This window comes from Talpa europaea (genome assembly GCF_964194135.1).
Source record: "Talpa europaea genome assembly, chromosome: 3".
Taxonomy (NCBI): Eukaryota; Metazoa; Chordata; class Mammalia; order Eulipotyphla; family Talpidae; genus Talpa; species Talpa europaea.
In genome coordinates, this window is record NC_140069.1 from 90,434,358 (window position 1) to 90,453,305 (window position 18,948).

The window sequence follows — 18,948 nt, forward strand, 5'->3', positions numbered from 1 at the left end:
GTATAGACTCTTTAGAGCTATCGTTCAGAATTATAGTTTATGATTCTGTTATTCCTTTTTCAAAGAATGATTATCAAATGATTTTAAAAATAGATATTAAAATTAAATAATTCATAGCATATTGCACTTAATGTTTTTTCACCATTAAAATAGACTTCAACAGGTCACCTCTTCTTTAGAATAAGTTTTTATGTGCAGAGTTTTCAAAAGTCAGTATTTCGAGTGAGTGATAACCAAACAATGCACATACCATTTAGGCAGCTTTACTCTGTAAGGGAAAAGCATTTTAAGAGATGTTCAGGGCTCTTCTTTATCTACCAATACTATTTATATGGATATAAACTATGTTCATTTTAGAAAGCAAAGGATTATTTGTTCTACAGATAGATTAATCTTTTATAGCTGACCATCAATATGTAGTCACACATATCAAACAACTTTGGGCTCAACTTACCAAGAGAGACTGATAATTTCACATATGAGTTGATGGGATGGATTATTTCATTTCATAATTTTGGTATAGCCTTCTGTACACTTGGTAAGGTCATTGATTAAAGAGAACTTCGAGTCCCTAAAGACTTCTTCCTCAAAACTGAATATGCCTATTCCCTACTGACTTTTGTAAAATACATACTAGCATTTAAAAGAGTCAAAAAAACTTTAAATTGTTCTTGTGGAGGAAAAATTCCCATCAGTGTTAATATTCAGAGTAGTTTCACTACTAAATTGGAATTACTTTTGAGTCATTAGTGAGATCTAACTTTTTGTTTTTCAACTGTTTGTTTAATAATGCATTTCAAGAGATCTGTGCATTTATAGTTGAATTATATGTTGCTATAGCCTGACATCATATGTATGTCTAATCATGGCCCTAATAATTACCTCCATAAATTCAGTATACATCATCTGATAATCTTCAAAAAATATAAAATATCAGTAAGACGGAGAGTCCTTTAAATATAAAAATCATTGAAGCAAAGAGACTACTTTGCAAACAAGATTAGATTACCACTGAAGTCAGAGCCAGCAGTTGCCTTTAGAAAGAAAAAACTGGTTTCTCTCTGCGTACAAATTAGATAAAGTAGATTATTTCTAGTAGGGTTGAAATATAGATGTTAATGACATTTTCTCAGCAATTCAGTAAAGTTGCAATCTTTACCTTTCCCACTGTGCTTTATTGTTCTTTGAGATTTTCATTTTTCCAAATTTGTCTGCCAACATTTTTTTCTCACTTTACAGTGTCTAGGAAAATACAATGTGAGGAAAATATAGGCCAGATGTCTGCATTTTTTCCATATAGGGAATGACTTTAAATTGCCCTATTTTTTCCCACCATGTGAAGGAAGAACAGTCTTTATTTTTAAAAAAGAAATCCTAGGTTAAAGAGCTCTTAAAAATATAATAATGTACAAGTTGATAGAGATAATAAGAGAATATGACATGAAAAATAGCTAATGATGAGAAATACAGAAAAGAAATAATAAAAACAATATGAAAATTTTGAGGTTGTAGTTTAGATACTGAGTTGGGAGAACTAAAATGTAAATTCTGTTAATCCCAGAGAAATACAATAGTGAAGGGTAATCAAGAACTGTGCTCTTGTAAACATTCAAAAATACAATAACAATAATAAGCCAAAAGCAGATGACATTTTAGTCAGCAAACAAATCTATCTAGATGTTCAGAAGAATTCATGCACCAAAAGTGTCCTTTGCAACAAGCAGTATGTTTTAATTCACACAACCCTAACACCACTTGCTGAAGCAAAAGAACTCACAACATTTAAACTGTACCATCTCTTCATTTCTACTCAAAACAAGATCATTTAACAAAGACTTAGGAAGGGAAAGCATTAATTCAAGCACAATGTTTAAAAGCAACCAACTGGACATGAAATTGTTAATAAGGAAAGAATTTTAGGAACTTTTCAGCTCACTGGTAACAGGTTAAATACATAATAGGGGGAAGAAATTCCCCTTTTTGTCCAAGCTAGCTCTTTAAAGTGATAGACAAGCTAAATCCATCCCAGAATATTTCTTTAGTCAAGGCACCAAAATAATCACGCTGCCTTACCCCAATGTTCATTTAAGTTAAATTTTGTAGGTGATAGGTTGAGTCAAATATACTTTCTCTCCCTTTCTATCTAAACTGGTTTCCCGACATCTAGAAAAGGAAACTAACACTACATGGTAGAGGATCTGCACTCCTTTAAGCATACGCTACAGCAATGTGACTTTCATGGGCAAAGTTTTTGGATGGAAAAGTTACTACAACATTTTGTATTTTCCAAAATAGAATTTCATTATGCATTGCAGTTTGTTGAGATTATGATTTATGATATATATATTTACAAGAATCGTTCATTAAACAATGGCCCTATCCCCCACAAATATGTATATGAAACTGATATGAAGAAAAGAGAAGTTTTACCCCTTCAGGATTATACTTTGCAAGCACACCATTACCATGGAATTCTTCAAGAACATCCTTTAATTTCTTTGTAGAATCTGTAAGAAATAGAAAACATACATATTTATATATGTGTACTGTGGTTATAGAACCCACTGCAGAAACAAAGTCTTCTTAATAAATAATATATACAAATATACACCAAAAGATATTAAATTTTTAAATAATTATGTAAAATGTCTTTGCCATTTTTGAAAGACTATCTAATTGGCTAACTCACACTTGGAAAAAATAAATAAACCAAAAAAGCTTGTATTGCTCAAGAATAAGGCCATTGCCTATGTGTTATATGAATGACTGTGCAAATAAATAAATAGTACCAGATGTTTTTTCTTTATATTGATAAATAATGTCTAAATGAATGAAACAGACTAGTTTAAAAAGATTAAAGATAATTGAAGGAGTGAGATTCTACATTATGAACCATATACAGAGTTGTAAACCAATATACCTTAATTTAAAAAAGGAAATATAAGCATTCTTTGTTGAATTTTAAAATTTATACTGTTTTATAGATATATATACACACACACACACACACACACATACACTCAGATATATACATATATACTCAGATATATAATATATATTATATATATTATATCTATATCTATATATATCTCACTCCTTTAACCCTGTTGGATAAATAAAAAAGTTGTGCAACTAAGCCTTAATGGTGAGTTGATTCAGAGGTTCTCTATAGATTTTAGTATTTTACAGATAATTTTATAGAAAATTAACTAAATATATCTAAAGCTCAACACTAAAATTTACTTTAATTCAATTAAGAAAACAAGTTCAGATACATTACCAAAAATATTTTAAACTAGATTTTTCAAGTTTTTAAAAATTTTTAGGACTAAAAAAAAAAAAAAAAAAAAAAAATTTTTAGGACTTTCATCATAATATGATGATGACTAAAGAAAATTGATAGGGAAAATAATGTCATGAGAAGAAATATCATAAATATTCTTATATAAACAATTATAGATACACTCATATAAATGTATGAATTCTGTCAAACACTTCATAGTTATCAAATACAATTTTTGACCTGATAGTCTCAGAATTCCAATTTATTTAAGTTAGAGGAAAACACTACCTAAAAAATATTGATAGGTTCTCTAAATAGTAAATCGGGCTTGAATCTCAGTGGTAAAATGAACTTAAAATCAGGATGATTTCTAGCATATGTATACAATCCTTCCTGTTTTCTGCAACTCAGTATATTTAAACTACCACAGAATAGTTTCCACATCCAAAAAAACCTAAAAAAAATCAGCTTTTGAAAAACACCCTTTTGAAAATTCACTCACAAATGCCCATCAAGTGAGTCATACCTATATTTTGTGAATTATAATTTCATTTGGTATGTGCAATTTTGTTACTATATTTTGTAAACTTGGTAGGGTTTCTGCATATGGCTGCATTTATTTATTGTGATAAAATTCACGTAAGATAAATTTTTCACCACTATCATCACTTAAAAGTTTACAGTGGGCTTTTTTAGTATATTCACTATACTGTGTAACTATCACCACTGTCTAATTTGAAAACTTTTATATCACCCCAGCCCCCCCAAAAAATGTATTAAATAGACACTCGTTCCTTACCCTCCTCTGTAGGTTTTGACTATTTCTAATCTATTTTCTCTGTCTATGGACTCCCCTATTCTGCATGTATCTTATAAACAGAGGAATTTTATCATATATTACCTGTTTTTTTTTTTTTTTTTGCTTAGAATAGTATTTTCTAGTGCCTGTATATTGATCGAGGTATCTGTACTTTTTCTTTTTTTAGTTGCAAAATATTCCATTTTATGGATATAACACATTTTGTCTATTAATTCAATCTGCAGATGAATGATTGAGTTGCTTTCATGTATTAGCCACCATGAATAACACTGCTATAAATATTCGAGTATGCCTGTTTTTGTGCAAATACATGTTTCAATTCTCTTAGATATATAACTAAAAGAATACTTGCTGGGCCATATGTTCAATCTATGTTTTACATTTTGAGGGACTGCCCAACACATTTTCACAGAGCTGTACCATTTTCATCCCCACAAGCAATACATAAGGTTTCCAATTTCTCCACATCTTTGCCAACATTTATTTCTAGCTTTTTAATGACAGCCATCCTAGTGAATATTAAACAGTTTTTGATTGGCATTTTATTATGCACTTTCTAATAATTAATCATGTTGATTATTTTTTCATGTGTGTATTGGTCATTTATACATAACCTGTGGAGAAATGTCTATTCAAGTCTTTGTTGTTGGGTTTTTGTCTTATTGGGTTTTGTCTCTTGTTAAAATTTTCTGGGCTCTGTGTGTGTGTGTGTTAAAATATATATTTTTTAAAGTCTGTACAGTTTTATATGTATTTCTTTTTCTGTATATATTTTACTGGCACTTTCCATTCTGTGATAAAAGTTAACTTGTTATGTTTTGTCATTTGCTAGACTATATGTTGCCCTAGGGAAGAAAATGCACATTTTTATTTTTGCACAACATTCAAGTTTATTACAAAGCTGAAACAATACAGTTGCAAATATTAGGATTGATTTAATCAGAGCTATTCCAAAATTACAACAAATTACAGTAATTGCTTCAACATATACCTTGGCAAAAGCTTACACTACCGCAGAGATCAGATTCTATATTAAAAAGAGCCATGAAGCTGATTCCTAACTCCAAATATTTGTTTTTTTGTGGCTGATATCTAAGTTAAGAGAACATCTTTTGCTTTTTCTTGTTTATAAAGTAGATGCAGACCCGAGAGAGACATACACACATATTGGTACATAAATTCTGGAATAACATACCCCAGTGGACTATGTTTATTTTAACTATATCTTGGATCACATGGATTAAATTAAAGGGGGACAGCTTGGTTTCTTATACATAGAACTTTCTCAGAACTTTAGAGACACTGCCTAACGGTGGGTTTTACATTTCCGTTTCTATGAGTGTAAAGAAAAAAATCCATTATTTATAAATGCTCCAAAGACAACAGATCTTTAAATTATTCATATCACTTTTTTAGTGGTTTAATGGGCATCATTTTTATCAAAATATTCCTACTAAGAACACCACTAGGAATACATAAGTAAACAAAAGTCAAAATCTCTTTATCTGTGACTGTCTTCTCAATGATGATCTTGGTCTGAGATAATTTAAGAAGTTCTATTTCATATCCAAATGAATCATCAACTCAACTTACTCCTTCTACAGTTCTCAAATTCCACTTCTAATATCTTTACATCTTAATTTAGCTCACAATCCAAATCTCACTTCACAATCGAGTTTTAAAACTGTAGTGCTATCTGTTCTACCTGTCTCGATAACCTTTCTTGAGCCTAGTTTCTAAGACTGAAGGTTTCCCTGACACAGTCAGTCTTCTGTAAATGGAGATTTTTGTATGAATCACCAGGAGGTTTTCAGATATCCTAACTGGGCCCCATAACCTTTAAACAGAATTTACTTATGTGAACTGTCTACATATCTGCTTCGATTCCCAAACTGTACTAGATTGTGAAATTCTTAATGCTGTGATCTACCTATCTTCATAGAAGAATACAGCCTTTCCTTTTTAAATTCAGCTACTTTCCCTGATTTGTTCCTATTACATATCACTATAAACATTCCTATCTTTTTGATTATGTCAATTCTAGATCATATCTGTCTAAAACGAATGATATAGTGGGGAGGAGAAAGGTTACATGACTGGAACTGACCTTCCCTCTAGTAATAGACACCAGGGGAGTGACACCTGAATGAACAGACAGAAAGTGAGTGAAAGACATAGTCTCAGTCATATTTCAGTTAATATTGGAGTGTCAAGTAAAAGAGCACAGTGACAGATTCTGGGCTAAGCAATGCTGAGAAATCCAGGCAGGCAGCCAGGAAGCAGGCAGCTGTGAGCTGGGAGATCGATTCACAGTTAATACATATTTGCAATGGGACAAAAGTCTGGTGTCCTGGAAGACTGGCCAGTGAAGTGCCGGGAGGCCAGGTTCAAACAGCTGTTTTAGTCCTTAGCATAAGAGATCAGGACAGATTCTCAACATAAGATATTGGTTGTCCTAGAAAGCAAAGGAGGGCAGTAACTTGGGGCAATTCTGAAACACAGGGATGCTTCCAGAGTTATTGGTGCTTGGGGAGGTGAAAAAGCAGATTTGGAAAACAACATTTGCTACCAATTACTATCCTTTGTCTAACATATCTCTTATCATGATGTAATTTAATATTAATAACTACAACAGAGAGAAGGGGATCACTTAAGGTTGTTTTATCCATCATCATCGAGGTGGTGTTGAGCCTGAAAGTAGGTGTCCTTTGTTTCAGCAAACACCTTTGTTATATGCTGGAACAAACAGAAAAAATGTATATAAGGACTGATAGCATAGATTATTCTTTTATGGTTGCTCTTCTAGCACCTATTCTAGGGCTTGAGGCCCCTTAAAGTGCCTGCTCTCTCTGCATTCTCTCATGTGTGTAGGTTAATGCCATAACAGTTAAACTAGCTACATATTAGGAATGCACATTTAGGAATGTTCTGAATTTTTACAAGATTTTCAAGGAAAATATTTTTTGAATTCTTAAAAGATTTTCAAGGAATATATTAATTCATTTTACATAATCCTGAAATCAACAAAATCCTGAAAAATAAAAAGTGCACTATGCCATGTCTAGGAAAGAGAAGAATCATGTTAATGGGTCCTTAAAAATGCTACATGAAAAAGGAAACACTTCTAGTTTACCTCATGTTTCTTCAGGTGTATGTCACATCTTGAATGAGCTTCCTTGTGATTTCACTGACTCTTTGCCTCTTTATTCCAAAATACTCAATACACACTTGTCAGATTAATCACAAAAGCTTCATGGAGTAATGGAAAGATTTAAAGCCAGATAGATTTGGATTTGAGTCCTGGCTTTAGAATTTTTGGCTGATTGTTCCTGAGCATATTTTTAACCTCTCTGTATCTCAGATTTCTAACACTTAAAATTGGAATAATGATACAGACCTTGCAATACTGTATCTAGCAAAGTACCTGCTGCCAGTGAATTCCTGTTCCTTTGTTCCATCCTAAACATGACTTCAAACATAACTTCATTGTTCAACAAATACTTGTTGATTTTGGATTGAAGCACAAAATCCTCTTCTTGGCATCATAAGGGTATAAAAATATGATCCAAATCTCCCTACCAATAATTATTTTCTAAGCCTCTTCTCCTCTAATTCAAAATCCAGTCATCTTATCCCCAAGATATCCCATGGTGTTAGAGATCTTCCTTTGCTCATGGTGTTCTGTTTGACGAGGTTTTTTTTCTTCAATGTCAAATAAAGTTCAAGCATAACACCCGAGTTACTTGCCACCTTGTTAACCAAACCTCTGAAGACCTCCTTCAACTTTAGAAGATAGCAACTTATCCTCCCTGAAACTTCCCCCAATAGATCTTAGATTCTCTACCTCATTCATTCACTGAGTGCTAGTGACATTATTAAAAGCTTTATGTGTAGTGTTACTTTGCAGAGTTTTATGTTATCTCATCTAGAACTCACAAATACCTTATAGTTTTATCAAACGTTCATTGCACTTGCCACAAGAAAACAAGGTTAATATAACCATTACTTATTCCCAATCACACAACTAAGGAAGGGCTCAAGCAGTGATCCAAACTCTTGCATATAACCCAAATCTGTTCTCTTTCCTTTTATTTTTTTGGGGGTACAAATTCCCATTATAGCCAAGGCATCTAATTTGAAGTTCATTACTTCTGTTAAATTAGTTCAGGCAATATTCAATTTCCTTATTACCAACTTAAACTCAGATGTAGACTATGTTTTATAAATACAAGAAATATACAAAAAATTAAAAGCCGTACAGACATTTTTATTACTATTTTCCCTTTATTGAGGTGACATGAATTTATACCTCTTCATATGATGCAGGGGAATAGGTTCTCATCTCCTAGATGTATGTTATCACCCCATCTCCACTATCCAAACACCCACAGTCCTTTAGCACAGACCATTGGTCTCCTTCCCATTTTTGTTCCCAACCTCACCTCCCCTGCCCATCTAGTAGCCTCGGTTTTGCAGTTGTAAGGCAAAGGTTTATTTTGGTCTAGTTTTGTCAGTTCCTTTGTGTTGTGTTTTTTGTTGTTGTTGACTGTTTGTTTTCTCTATATCCCACATGAGTGAAATAATCCAGAACTTGTCATTCTCCTTCTGCCTTATTTCATTTAGCGTAATTCCCTCCAATTTCATGTATGTTGTCACAAATGGCAAATGGCAAGATTTCTAGTAGTATTCCCCTGTGAGTGTACACACACACACACACACACACCTATATATATATAGATATAGATATGTGTGTATCACCTATATATATATATATATGTGTGTGTGTGTGTGTGTGTGTGTGTGTGTGTATCACCTTTTGAATGCAGCTTGGCTATTGTAACAAGTGCTGCAATGAACAAAAGAGTGCTATATCCCTTTGAAATACTGCTTTTGTATTTTTTGGGTAGATACCTAGCAGTGGAATTGCTGGATCATATGGTAGGTCTATTTTTAACATTTTGAGGAAATTTCATACTACTTTCCATCAACTCTGGGCCAGTCCAGATTTCACAACAGTGTGTGTAGGTTCCTTTCCTCAAAATCTTCACCAACATTTGTTGTTTCTGGTTTGTTTATATATAAAGGCCATTCTCACAGGAGTAAGGTGTTATCTCCTTGTGGTTTTCATTTGCATTTCTATGATAATAATTGATGCTGAACATTTTTACATGTGCCTGCTGGCCATCCGCATGTCTTCTTTAGAAAAATGTCTGTCATATGAATATTTTCAAATTAAAATGTTACGCTGGGCCTCCCCGGTGGCGCAGCTGGTTGAGCGTGGTGCTGTGAAGCTGACCGCAGCCTCCGCAGTGCCGGTTCAATTCCCAGCCAGCCAGGGAGAATCCCACATGGCGAGACAGACCTCTCCTGTCTCACCCGCTGCTCCCCTCAGTAGTGCCTTTGTTCTGTCTCTGTCTCTGTCTCTGTCTCTTTGTTCTGTCTCTCACCCTCCTGTGGATCTGGCCTGTACCCTAGTTGTTGTATAAATAAAAATAAAACTTTGAAAAAAAAATCTAGTGTTAAAAAAAATGTTACACTGCATTAATTTTTTTATTCAGGATTATGTTTGGGTTTCATAATAGAATCAGTAAATATTGGAATATATGCATATATTATTAAAATATACAACTTTATGAAAACTTTAAAATATATGTTATTTTTGTACATAACATGTATTTCATATAGTATTATAAGAATGCATCTTAAATAATAATAAATTTATTTATGCTACATTATAAAGGAAAAGGATATAGACAAGACTATTGAATAGAAGTAAAAAAAAAGCCTTCAAATAACACATTCTCATTATGTCTCACATTATGACAAAACTTGTTCATGTTTGTTCTAAAATGAGTATATTTTTAGTAGGTACATTAAGAGTTTTACCATCCAAATAGTGGTCATTGCTGCTGTCAAAAGATTACCATACTTCACTATTAACATAAAGACTATGCAACTTATTAAATTATTTGTCATTTTTATAAGTAATAAGTTTTAGGACCTGACTACAGGTTCATATTCTGGCTCCTTATTTGCCAGTGTAGACAGCACATGGCTCCTATTTCAGTGACGATGTTGTGTAAAAGCTCTTAGTAAGGTGAGAGTGCCTGACTATGTCTTGAATGTTAAATGGTTTCACAGAAAAGTCATCTTTTGCTTTTCTCAATTCAGTGCTTTCAAAAGTTTCATCAAAACCTAGGCTCACCCACACAGCATTTTCTACTTATCACAAAGAATATTCATGTCCAGAAACTTTTGCTGTCTCCTGTCAGAAGCACCTTTGCAATGGCTGTTTTAAACCTGGAGAAGATGAGCTGTGTGGCTTTGACTGTTTAGAGAGAAGAATAATCTAATTGAAATACTGAACTAACATTAATATGCATATAACATGTTAATATTTGGTCCATGGTTAAATTTGATAATTATAGTTTCCCTTACATATATAGGACTTAAAATTGGCAAAAGAGCTTATATCTTTTTCTAAACCCAACAATTTTGTCTCTCATTCAATGACATACAAACCTGGATCCAGCTTAGGATCCCCTGGGTAACTTTCAAAATATACTGATGCCTGGGTCTGAACTAGCATGGTTGAGTTGGCCTGGGTTAGAACTAGCATGGGAATTTTTTAAAAAGCTCTTCAGGTAATTCTTATATGTAGCTAAGGGCGAATGAGTCACTGTTCTCATCCCTAAAGAGATGCACAAAGAAATTAGAGTTAATCAGCAAATAATTTCTTGCTACATTTTCCTACCTATGGCTGGGTGTTGCACAAGGGGCTTCGAGTAACGAAACAAATTTATTAGGACATTTTCTTTTTTTAAAAAAATATTTATTTATTTATTTGTTTGTTTGTTTATTTATTTATTTATTTATACAAGCACTGGGTACAGTTAGAAGCGTGGGAGGGTGAGAGAATTCACCAGAGCCAGAGCAGGGGACAGAACAGGCAGACCAACAAAATACACTGCTGAGGGGAGCAGGAGGCGGCAGGAGAGGTCTGTGCACCATGTGGGACCCTGGCTGGCGGCTGGGAATTGAACCGGCGCTGCAGAGGCTGCGGGCAGCTTTGCAGCTCAGTGCTCAACCACTGCGCCACCAGGGGAGGCCCAGGACACTTTCTTTAAAAATGTATTTACCCTCATCTCAGATCACAATAGCAAAAATAGTATTTTGGAAATCCAGAAGCTCCAGAAATGGATATTGCTATTAATACAAATCTCCAGTTGATATAAAAGATGTTCTAATTAAATTGTAGTCAGCAGCAGAAAAGAAACACCTCCAGAACCATAGAATAAGTCTTTTGGAGAACTTGTCACCAAGAGACAGAATTTCATATCTACTTGTATGAGAATTATAATAAAAATGCAAAGATGTTGAAAAAAATGAAACTTGTTAAAAATAATAAGTCACGTTGTAGCAGTTTATATGCTAATTGAAATCTATACACCTGGATTTTTAAAAACATCCTATGAAGAATATTCTAATGATGCAGCTATACTAGGATGGGTTTGTAAAAATAAACCTCTTAAACTGTTCTGAAGCAAGTTTTCTCTATATATTTTCCTGCTAAGCTATTGGGATTATTGCTAACAAAATAGTTGATGGACAAAATATCTTCAAGAAACCCATACTACACACTTAATAACTATATGGGGAAAGAAAATGCTTTAATTGCAGAATAGCTGTTCATGTGAGATCATAAAGAAAATTTCCTTTCTCCTTTTGCTATACATTTGCTGACTATCTTCTTAAACTACCAGTCCTTAGAACACCTTTGTGCATTTAGTATATTTTTCCTTCTTCATTTATCTACATTTAGTTTGCTGATGTATGCAATGTGTTGGACAATATTTTTGAAGAGTGACTCTGGATAGACAAACTCTCTGATAATTTGGTCAGCAAAACGATGCCAGTTCCAGGCACTATCCTAGGAGCCTGTGAAATAATTCACTTTTTATATAGATTTTACTGTGCAGAAAATTCATTAGAAAATACTGCATTTCACTCATCTATAATTAAAAATTTATACTAAAGACATAATTTTAATTAAGAATTGTCATCATTGACTAAATTGACAGGTGTAGAACTGACAAGTGCTGAGGGTGCAATAGAGTAACTTGTAGTATTTGCTTCTTTAAACATTGTAAACACTCCCACCATTTTTATTGCAAACACCCCACATAACATGATAAAAGTAAGTTAGGAAGAGAGGCTAATATTTGACTCTCATGAACAGTAATGAGTGAATTATCAACATGGAATTTCAAATACTTTAGGGAGTATGACTAGATGTCTGATGAAAAGAGAGATTAGAAAAAAAAAGCTCCCTGTTATGACTACTCATTTTTTTTAATAGAAGTCACATTGATTTACACCATTGTTTGTATGTTAAAGGTAGAGGATCTCTTCCTTCAGGTGGTGTTACCACACTGGATCTACCACCAAAACACCCACAGTCCACTATATGTTGAGTTTAGAGCAAGTATTGTTCTAAGTACTTAGAAAACAGCATTTCACAAAACGAACTATATGTGCTTATACAGCATGTAGTCCAGTGCAGGAATGTAGAAAATAAATATGATAAAGGTAGTTTACTAAATGATTTTAATTATTATGGGGGAAAAAGTCCAAAGTGAGGGAGATATCCATTTACAGAATATCATTTATGATTTTATTATATATGATTTTTAATTTTAATATTGAGGTTGTATTTTGACATTTATTTAAGTGTATGGGTTCCATACCCTCCATGTTGGTAATTTTAAAGAACAAGGTGTGAACCTCTGTGGAAAGGTGACATTAGGACAAATCTCTGAATCTGATGTAAACAACAATGTGAACCAATATTAACTAAATAAAGCTATTACAATTTTAAAATAATACACAAATGGAAAAAATAAATAAAAGCAGGACTCTATTTTTATAAAACTGATAAAATCTGAACAAGTTCTATGGATTACACCAATGCCTATTTTCTGGTTTTGAAAGTATTTGGCCAGCTGTAGTTACACAAGTTGTCTCCACTGGGGAAACTGGCACTTGGGAACCACTTGCACAGCTTTTTGTAAGTTCCTATGAATTTCCCACTATTCTTAAAAGGAGTGCTCTATATTTTTTGAAAATAGACTATAGAACACAAGGGCAAAATCAGGAAAATTAAAATCAGGATTTATTACATTAATTCAGTCGATAGATGTGATGCTTTTGTGTGAAGGTGTTAGGAATGGGGGAGAAAAATGAATCATCCTCAAAGTAGATATAAAAGGATTTCCTGATGGGCTGGATCTGGGTTATGAAAGGGAAGAAATAAGAATGACCCTAAAGTTTTCTTTTTGAGCAACTGGAGGGAAGAAGACACAGGGGATGGAAATACAGCACATGGGACAAGGGCAGGATGCAGAGCTTTCAATTTTACTTTGAGGCATTTTATGTTTGACAAATATTTTACACATCCAAGTGTAGATATTAAGAAGCTATAGATGTCCATGGAATTTAGGAGAGGGTCTGGGCTGAGGATGTAAATTTTATTGTTATTTGTTTATAAATGATATTTAAAGCCATGCAACTGGATATTATATGAGAATGAAGACAAATAGTGAATACACCAAGGACTGCAACCTGGATCACTCTGAACCTCACATGTCAGAAATAAAGGAGACATCTCAAGGACACTTCTTAATGTATTTAGTGACAAGGCAAAAGGAAAACAGAAGCAATATGACACGACAGCAAAGTGTGACATAATGCTAAGCAGGATGAGGAGAAACTGATTATTGGGTTTAGCAAGAAGTAAATTATTTGTGTCCCTGTCAAGAGTTATTTCAGGTTAGTGGCTGGGACAAAAGTCCAATCAGAATGAGTTAAGAGAAAATAAGATAGGAGAAATGATTGGCAGCAAATATAGGGCACTCAATTGAAAAGATTTGGTGAAATGGAAGCCAAGGATTTGAACAGTATTAGGACTTCAGGAAATGGACATAGTAGATTTTTTTTTTAAGAGCGAAGAAAACAGCATGCTGATAAAAATGAATTGGAAATAAATGCAAAAAAAGGGAAAGTCACTAGAATCGTGTCTATATCATGTCTAGTGATTATTGTAGTTTTCAGAGCTTTGCACAGTTCTCTCCTGCCTTTGTACCAGCCATAAGGGGATTTGGAAAAGAGAATTTTCTCCCCCAATAATTAAAAAGAAAAACCTTTAATGTGCTTTATTAGTTAACATTGACCACAATTTGTGTAAAATCAAAGATACATTTATGGCATGATTGTAAGTGACATTGGTCTGTTTCCACAAAGGGCCACACCAGAGGGAGGCATGCGGAGCAGACAAATGAAGAAGCAGCCACACCCGCCTCTCTGCCCTGGACTTGTACCAAGCGGCAGGTGGACATGGAGGAAAAGAGAAATTTGTAATTCTAGTTTTCTAGTCATGCTTCTCATGTTTGTTAACAGTACTTCAGCGCCCCTTGTATCTTTTTTCTCCACATCCTTCTTTTTTTCCCTCTTTGCACTGCTGATCAATTGATCATGCCTGGATAGATTTAGCTCTTGCTAATAACTGTATTTTCAGACTTTTTCCTTGGGTGGAGAATGATTAACTAGAAAGTCCTCACAGTTCAACTCTATGCGGCGCCATCATTATTAGCGATGGATGTTGTTTCTGCAGCGAGATATCCTAAGCCTGACATTCCCATTCGGCTGCCCCTGCTCCTCTTTTTTCTGACCAATGAACAACTACTGTCCCAGCACACACTCACCTCACTCATTCTGGACAGGTTGAATGATAACACTGAGATGATTCTCCTGCGCCGCTCTCCTTGATGATACTTCCAAAATTATTGTAATGAAGTTACCTATTTTTTCCCACCTGGCAGGCTTAAAATCTGTTCGTTTATTCTCTGTATTATTTTTCTCTTTAAAGTGATTTTTTTAGTCATTTATTAGATTTGTTGAGGAAAGGTTTTACAAGTTGCAGTCATTATATTTTTCCCAGAAAGATCTTTTTTTTTTAATTAAAATATAGTGATGTTTAACTGTTTAACTACCAATCACTTTTTGTAATTCTATTATAGCTATTTGCAAGTGGGGGTAATAATAATCTTTCTTGTGTTTGTGTGGGGATTAGTAACTGGAACATAGTAACATATTAATTAACTGGGAATTCTTATCCTTACCTATGTTGTCAGATTTACACTGAGCTCTAAGAATATTTTTTATATCTTTATTTCAGATTATTCTCAATTGTCTTCATTTCTTTTTTCATTTTCACTAGATTTTTTAAGCTTACTTTTTAATTTTTTTGAACTAAGGTAACATAACATATGATTTTGTTACATAACACATATAGGATTACACCTCTTCAGATGTACATCACCACACCACACCTACCACCAAGGTATCCATAGAAAATTTCCTTTTTGAGCCAACAGCAGGCTATAATGAACAATGTTTTCTACTAAAAGTTATATTTAAATTATCAATTTTAATTTTTTATTATGGAAGTTTACTTTATGGGCAACAGAATGAACTTCAGTCTCTTCATATATTTCAATCATAATATTTAATGAAATGCAACTATGGGCTATAATTTTGAATCTGTACATTATTAAAAATTTATAAACCCACACTAGTTCCAAAGAGAACACTTATTTTTTTTAAGTTCTTATGTGGGTTGCAAACCACTTACTGAGAAACCAGACATTCTGGCAACAATAGTACATTCTCTAGTCACAACACTCATAATAAGCTGCTTTAAGGCAATACAAAATTACCAAAATTTCCAATTAGTTTTTGATGATAAAAATTTTTTAACTCTGTACATTGATCAACAAACACAATATTGGGTGATCTGGAAAACACACAGTCTATTTATTTTGCTGGCATACATATTTTAAAGAACATAAAACTCCAAAATATTCAAAACAGTGCTAGGGAAATGTGCCATATTTGTCCACTGGCCTTATGTATCTACTCATTTTTACCATTCTCTGGAGGCTGTGAATGCTTTAATGTGAAAAGGAGGGCTCTGATTACACATGGAATTAGAGGCAACTGAGATTGCCTCCAGATTTGACTCTTAGATGATCTATAGATTCGCCCTCTAGAATGGTATTTCTTACAATCTACGTTCTTACACTGGAATATTAGCTCTAACAACTTCCAACAAACTTTGTCATAATTTGCTATCAAACAAAAATCTACTGGGCCTCCCTGCTGGCACAAAGGGTTAAGATGTAGCACGATGACTATCCACAGCCATTGCAGCAAGAGTTTGATGCTTGGCCAGGGAGGTGATCCACTTGGCGCGGCAGACCTCTCCTATCTTGCCCACTGCTCCCCTCAGCAGTGTATTTCAGCCAATCTGCCTGTTCTGTTCCCCACTCTGTCTCTGGTGAATCCTCTCACTCCCCATACCTCTGGCCTATACCCCAATTCTTATATGCATAAATAAATCTTTAAAAAAAAAACCTGCTAAAATGCTAGCTAAATGTGAAGATTATTCTGACTGAAGCTATTTCTGATATACCTCGGCTGTATGTCAGCCATTCACCCAATAGGATCAAAGCTAGTCCCACATTTTTTTAATATGTTTGAAGATCTAAAAAAGAAGGAAATGGATAGGATAATGATTTTGTGAAGGGGTTTAGTTACAAAACAAGCCTGAGTTGGTTGGAAAGAATTAAGTAGCATGCAACATTGCACAACTTAAACATAAGGGAGGAGAAGTTTCTAATGAGTGAGGCTGTAGCAGTCCCCCAGTGAATTTCCCCCCAGAGTATTTCAGGGATCCACTGAGCAATGTGCTTCTATTATAGACAAAATTCTCAATCGTGAAGGAAAAACAGCCAGAATTCAAAAGCTGCCAAAGGGAAAGGAACACTGCTAATTATTTTCTTAGGGCTGCTGTAAAAAATTATAATAAAACTGGTGGGAAAAAAATAGAAATTCATTCTCATGGTTCTTGAGGCCAGAGATTTGAAATCAAAATATCCTTGGAGTGGATCCCTTCCAGAGCTCTGAGGAAGAATTTGTTTCATGCCTCTCTCTTACCTTTTGGAAATCCTTGACAATCCTTGCATTATCAACCCAACACACCAGTCTCTACTCCTATCAACACATGACCTTCTGCCCCGTGTTTATGTTTAACTCTGTCTTTTATTCAGATGGTGGTCATTGGACTTGGACCTCATCTTGAGATCTTTAACTTAATTATCATTCAAAGACTCTTTTTCTAAATGAATTTACTTTCATAAGATTCAGGGGCTAAAACTTGGATGTTTATTTGGGAATATGGGTACCACTTAACCCACAACACATAGGTTTAGGGAAAAAAATTATAGGTGATGTTCAACCAAAACTTTTTTTTTTAAAGATTTACTTATTTATTTATACAAGCACTGGGTACAGTCACAAGCACAGGGGGGTGAGAGAATTCACCAGAGACAGAGTGGGGAGCAGAACAGGCAGACTGACGAAGTACACTGCTGAGGGGAGCAGCAGGTACAGCAGGAGAGGTCTGTCGCACCATGTGGGACCCTCGCCCGCAGCCGGGGATTGAACCAGTGCTGCAGAGGCTGCAGGCAGCCTCGCAGCAGCCCAGCGCTCAACCGCTGCGCCACCAGGAAAGGCCCATCAACCAAAACTTTTATTGATGCATTTGCTCTGAATCATTGAATTTTGTAAAGTTTATTTTTTGCTCAATAATATGTTATTTCAGGCCCTCTGAGAAATAATACAAGGCAGTAAAGCAGAGTCTGTGAAGGGGAGTGAGGAGAAGAAGTAGATATAGGCAATGAGGTCCTTCAGTCCTACTAGCTATGAGAGGGGAAGAGAAGAAAGGAGATGAGGTAACAAAATCTCAGACATGGTACTGCTCTAAGAAAGTCTCCACCAGGCCAGTGAGCAGCTCCTGGGCAAACACTGCCCTTTACCACACCACTGTACTTGGTCACTGCCTGGAAACACAACAGGGAGAGCACAGCCTCAGCATCAATACTTCAATAAACGTAAAGGTCCATGGCCAAAGTATGAGAAAGCAGCCCACACTAAGGTGAAATACTCTGCTATTATTCATCAAAATTTCAAGAAGAATTTGAGAAGGAATATTTTGACCTCTCTAGGACATTTCTGTGCATCTTCAGATGCTCCAGAGTGTATCCTTTAAAACTGTTGATTATGAGATAGTATAGAGTGATCTTCATGTCTCCCATTTCCACTGCCGAAGGCAAACTTGGAGGAAAATTTCATGGCATTGATGATACAGAGTTTGGAGTGGGGTGCTAATGCAGATGACTTTGCTCTAATGAGAGATGAATTAAATTGTCCTAATAGCAAGAAGGCACTCAAACTGATCAGTTGGGAAACAAAATGGATCTCATGCCTGACAATAAATGAAGTATGAATAAAGGAAACTGTTACCTAGAGTTGGCTACATTTCCAAAATTTTTATGAGAAGAACCAACTAAACTGGCACCTTAGGACTAGTACAGAGGAGACATTTATAACTGTGGACAATGAAATTATTGAAGCAAGGCTGGTCGGTAACAGTAAAGAATTATGGGAAAGAATTTACTCAACTATGGGTGTCACTTGTATAAGAAAAAATGCAAACATATCACATAAGCCTTTAAATTTTACATCATGCAGATAAAATTAAATTTTCAAGTGTATGAATAATGACACAAATATGAGTATCACATATTCTCTTACTACAACAAGTTACATTACACAAAGTAAATGGAAATGGGCAAATTTTGAGTTTTAGGCTTCTCGTTGTTTATGGCATCAGTTGATAGCCTTAAGCTATTCATTTCAAGTGTCAGAAGCCAACAGCAGAAAATTG

At 34.5% G+C, this 18,948-nt stretch overlaps 1 protein-coding gene across 5 annotated transcripts in view; it reads right to left on the bottom strand.

The window, feature by feature from the left end:
* Positions 1-18,948, bottom strand: part of DGKB (diacylglycerol kinase beta) — a gene marked incomplete at both ends in the record, with an annotated part of 589,868 nt that overhangs the window by 509,616 nt on the left and 61,304 nt on the right. For 4 of the 5 annotated variants that reach the window (XM_084230110.1, XM_084230108.1, XM_084230109.1 and 1 more), the window contains one exon: positions 2,431-2,507. In XM_084230110.1, coding sequence (XP_084086236.1) covers positions 2,431-2,507 — 77 coding nt within the window. Of the gene's footprint in view, positions 1-2,430; positions 2,508-18,948 lie in introns of those variants that run through there. The other variant, XM_084230111.1, reaches the window with a different exon arrangement.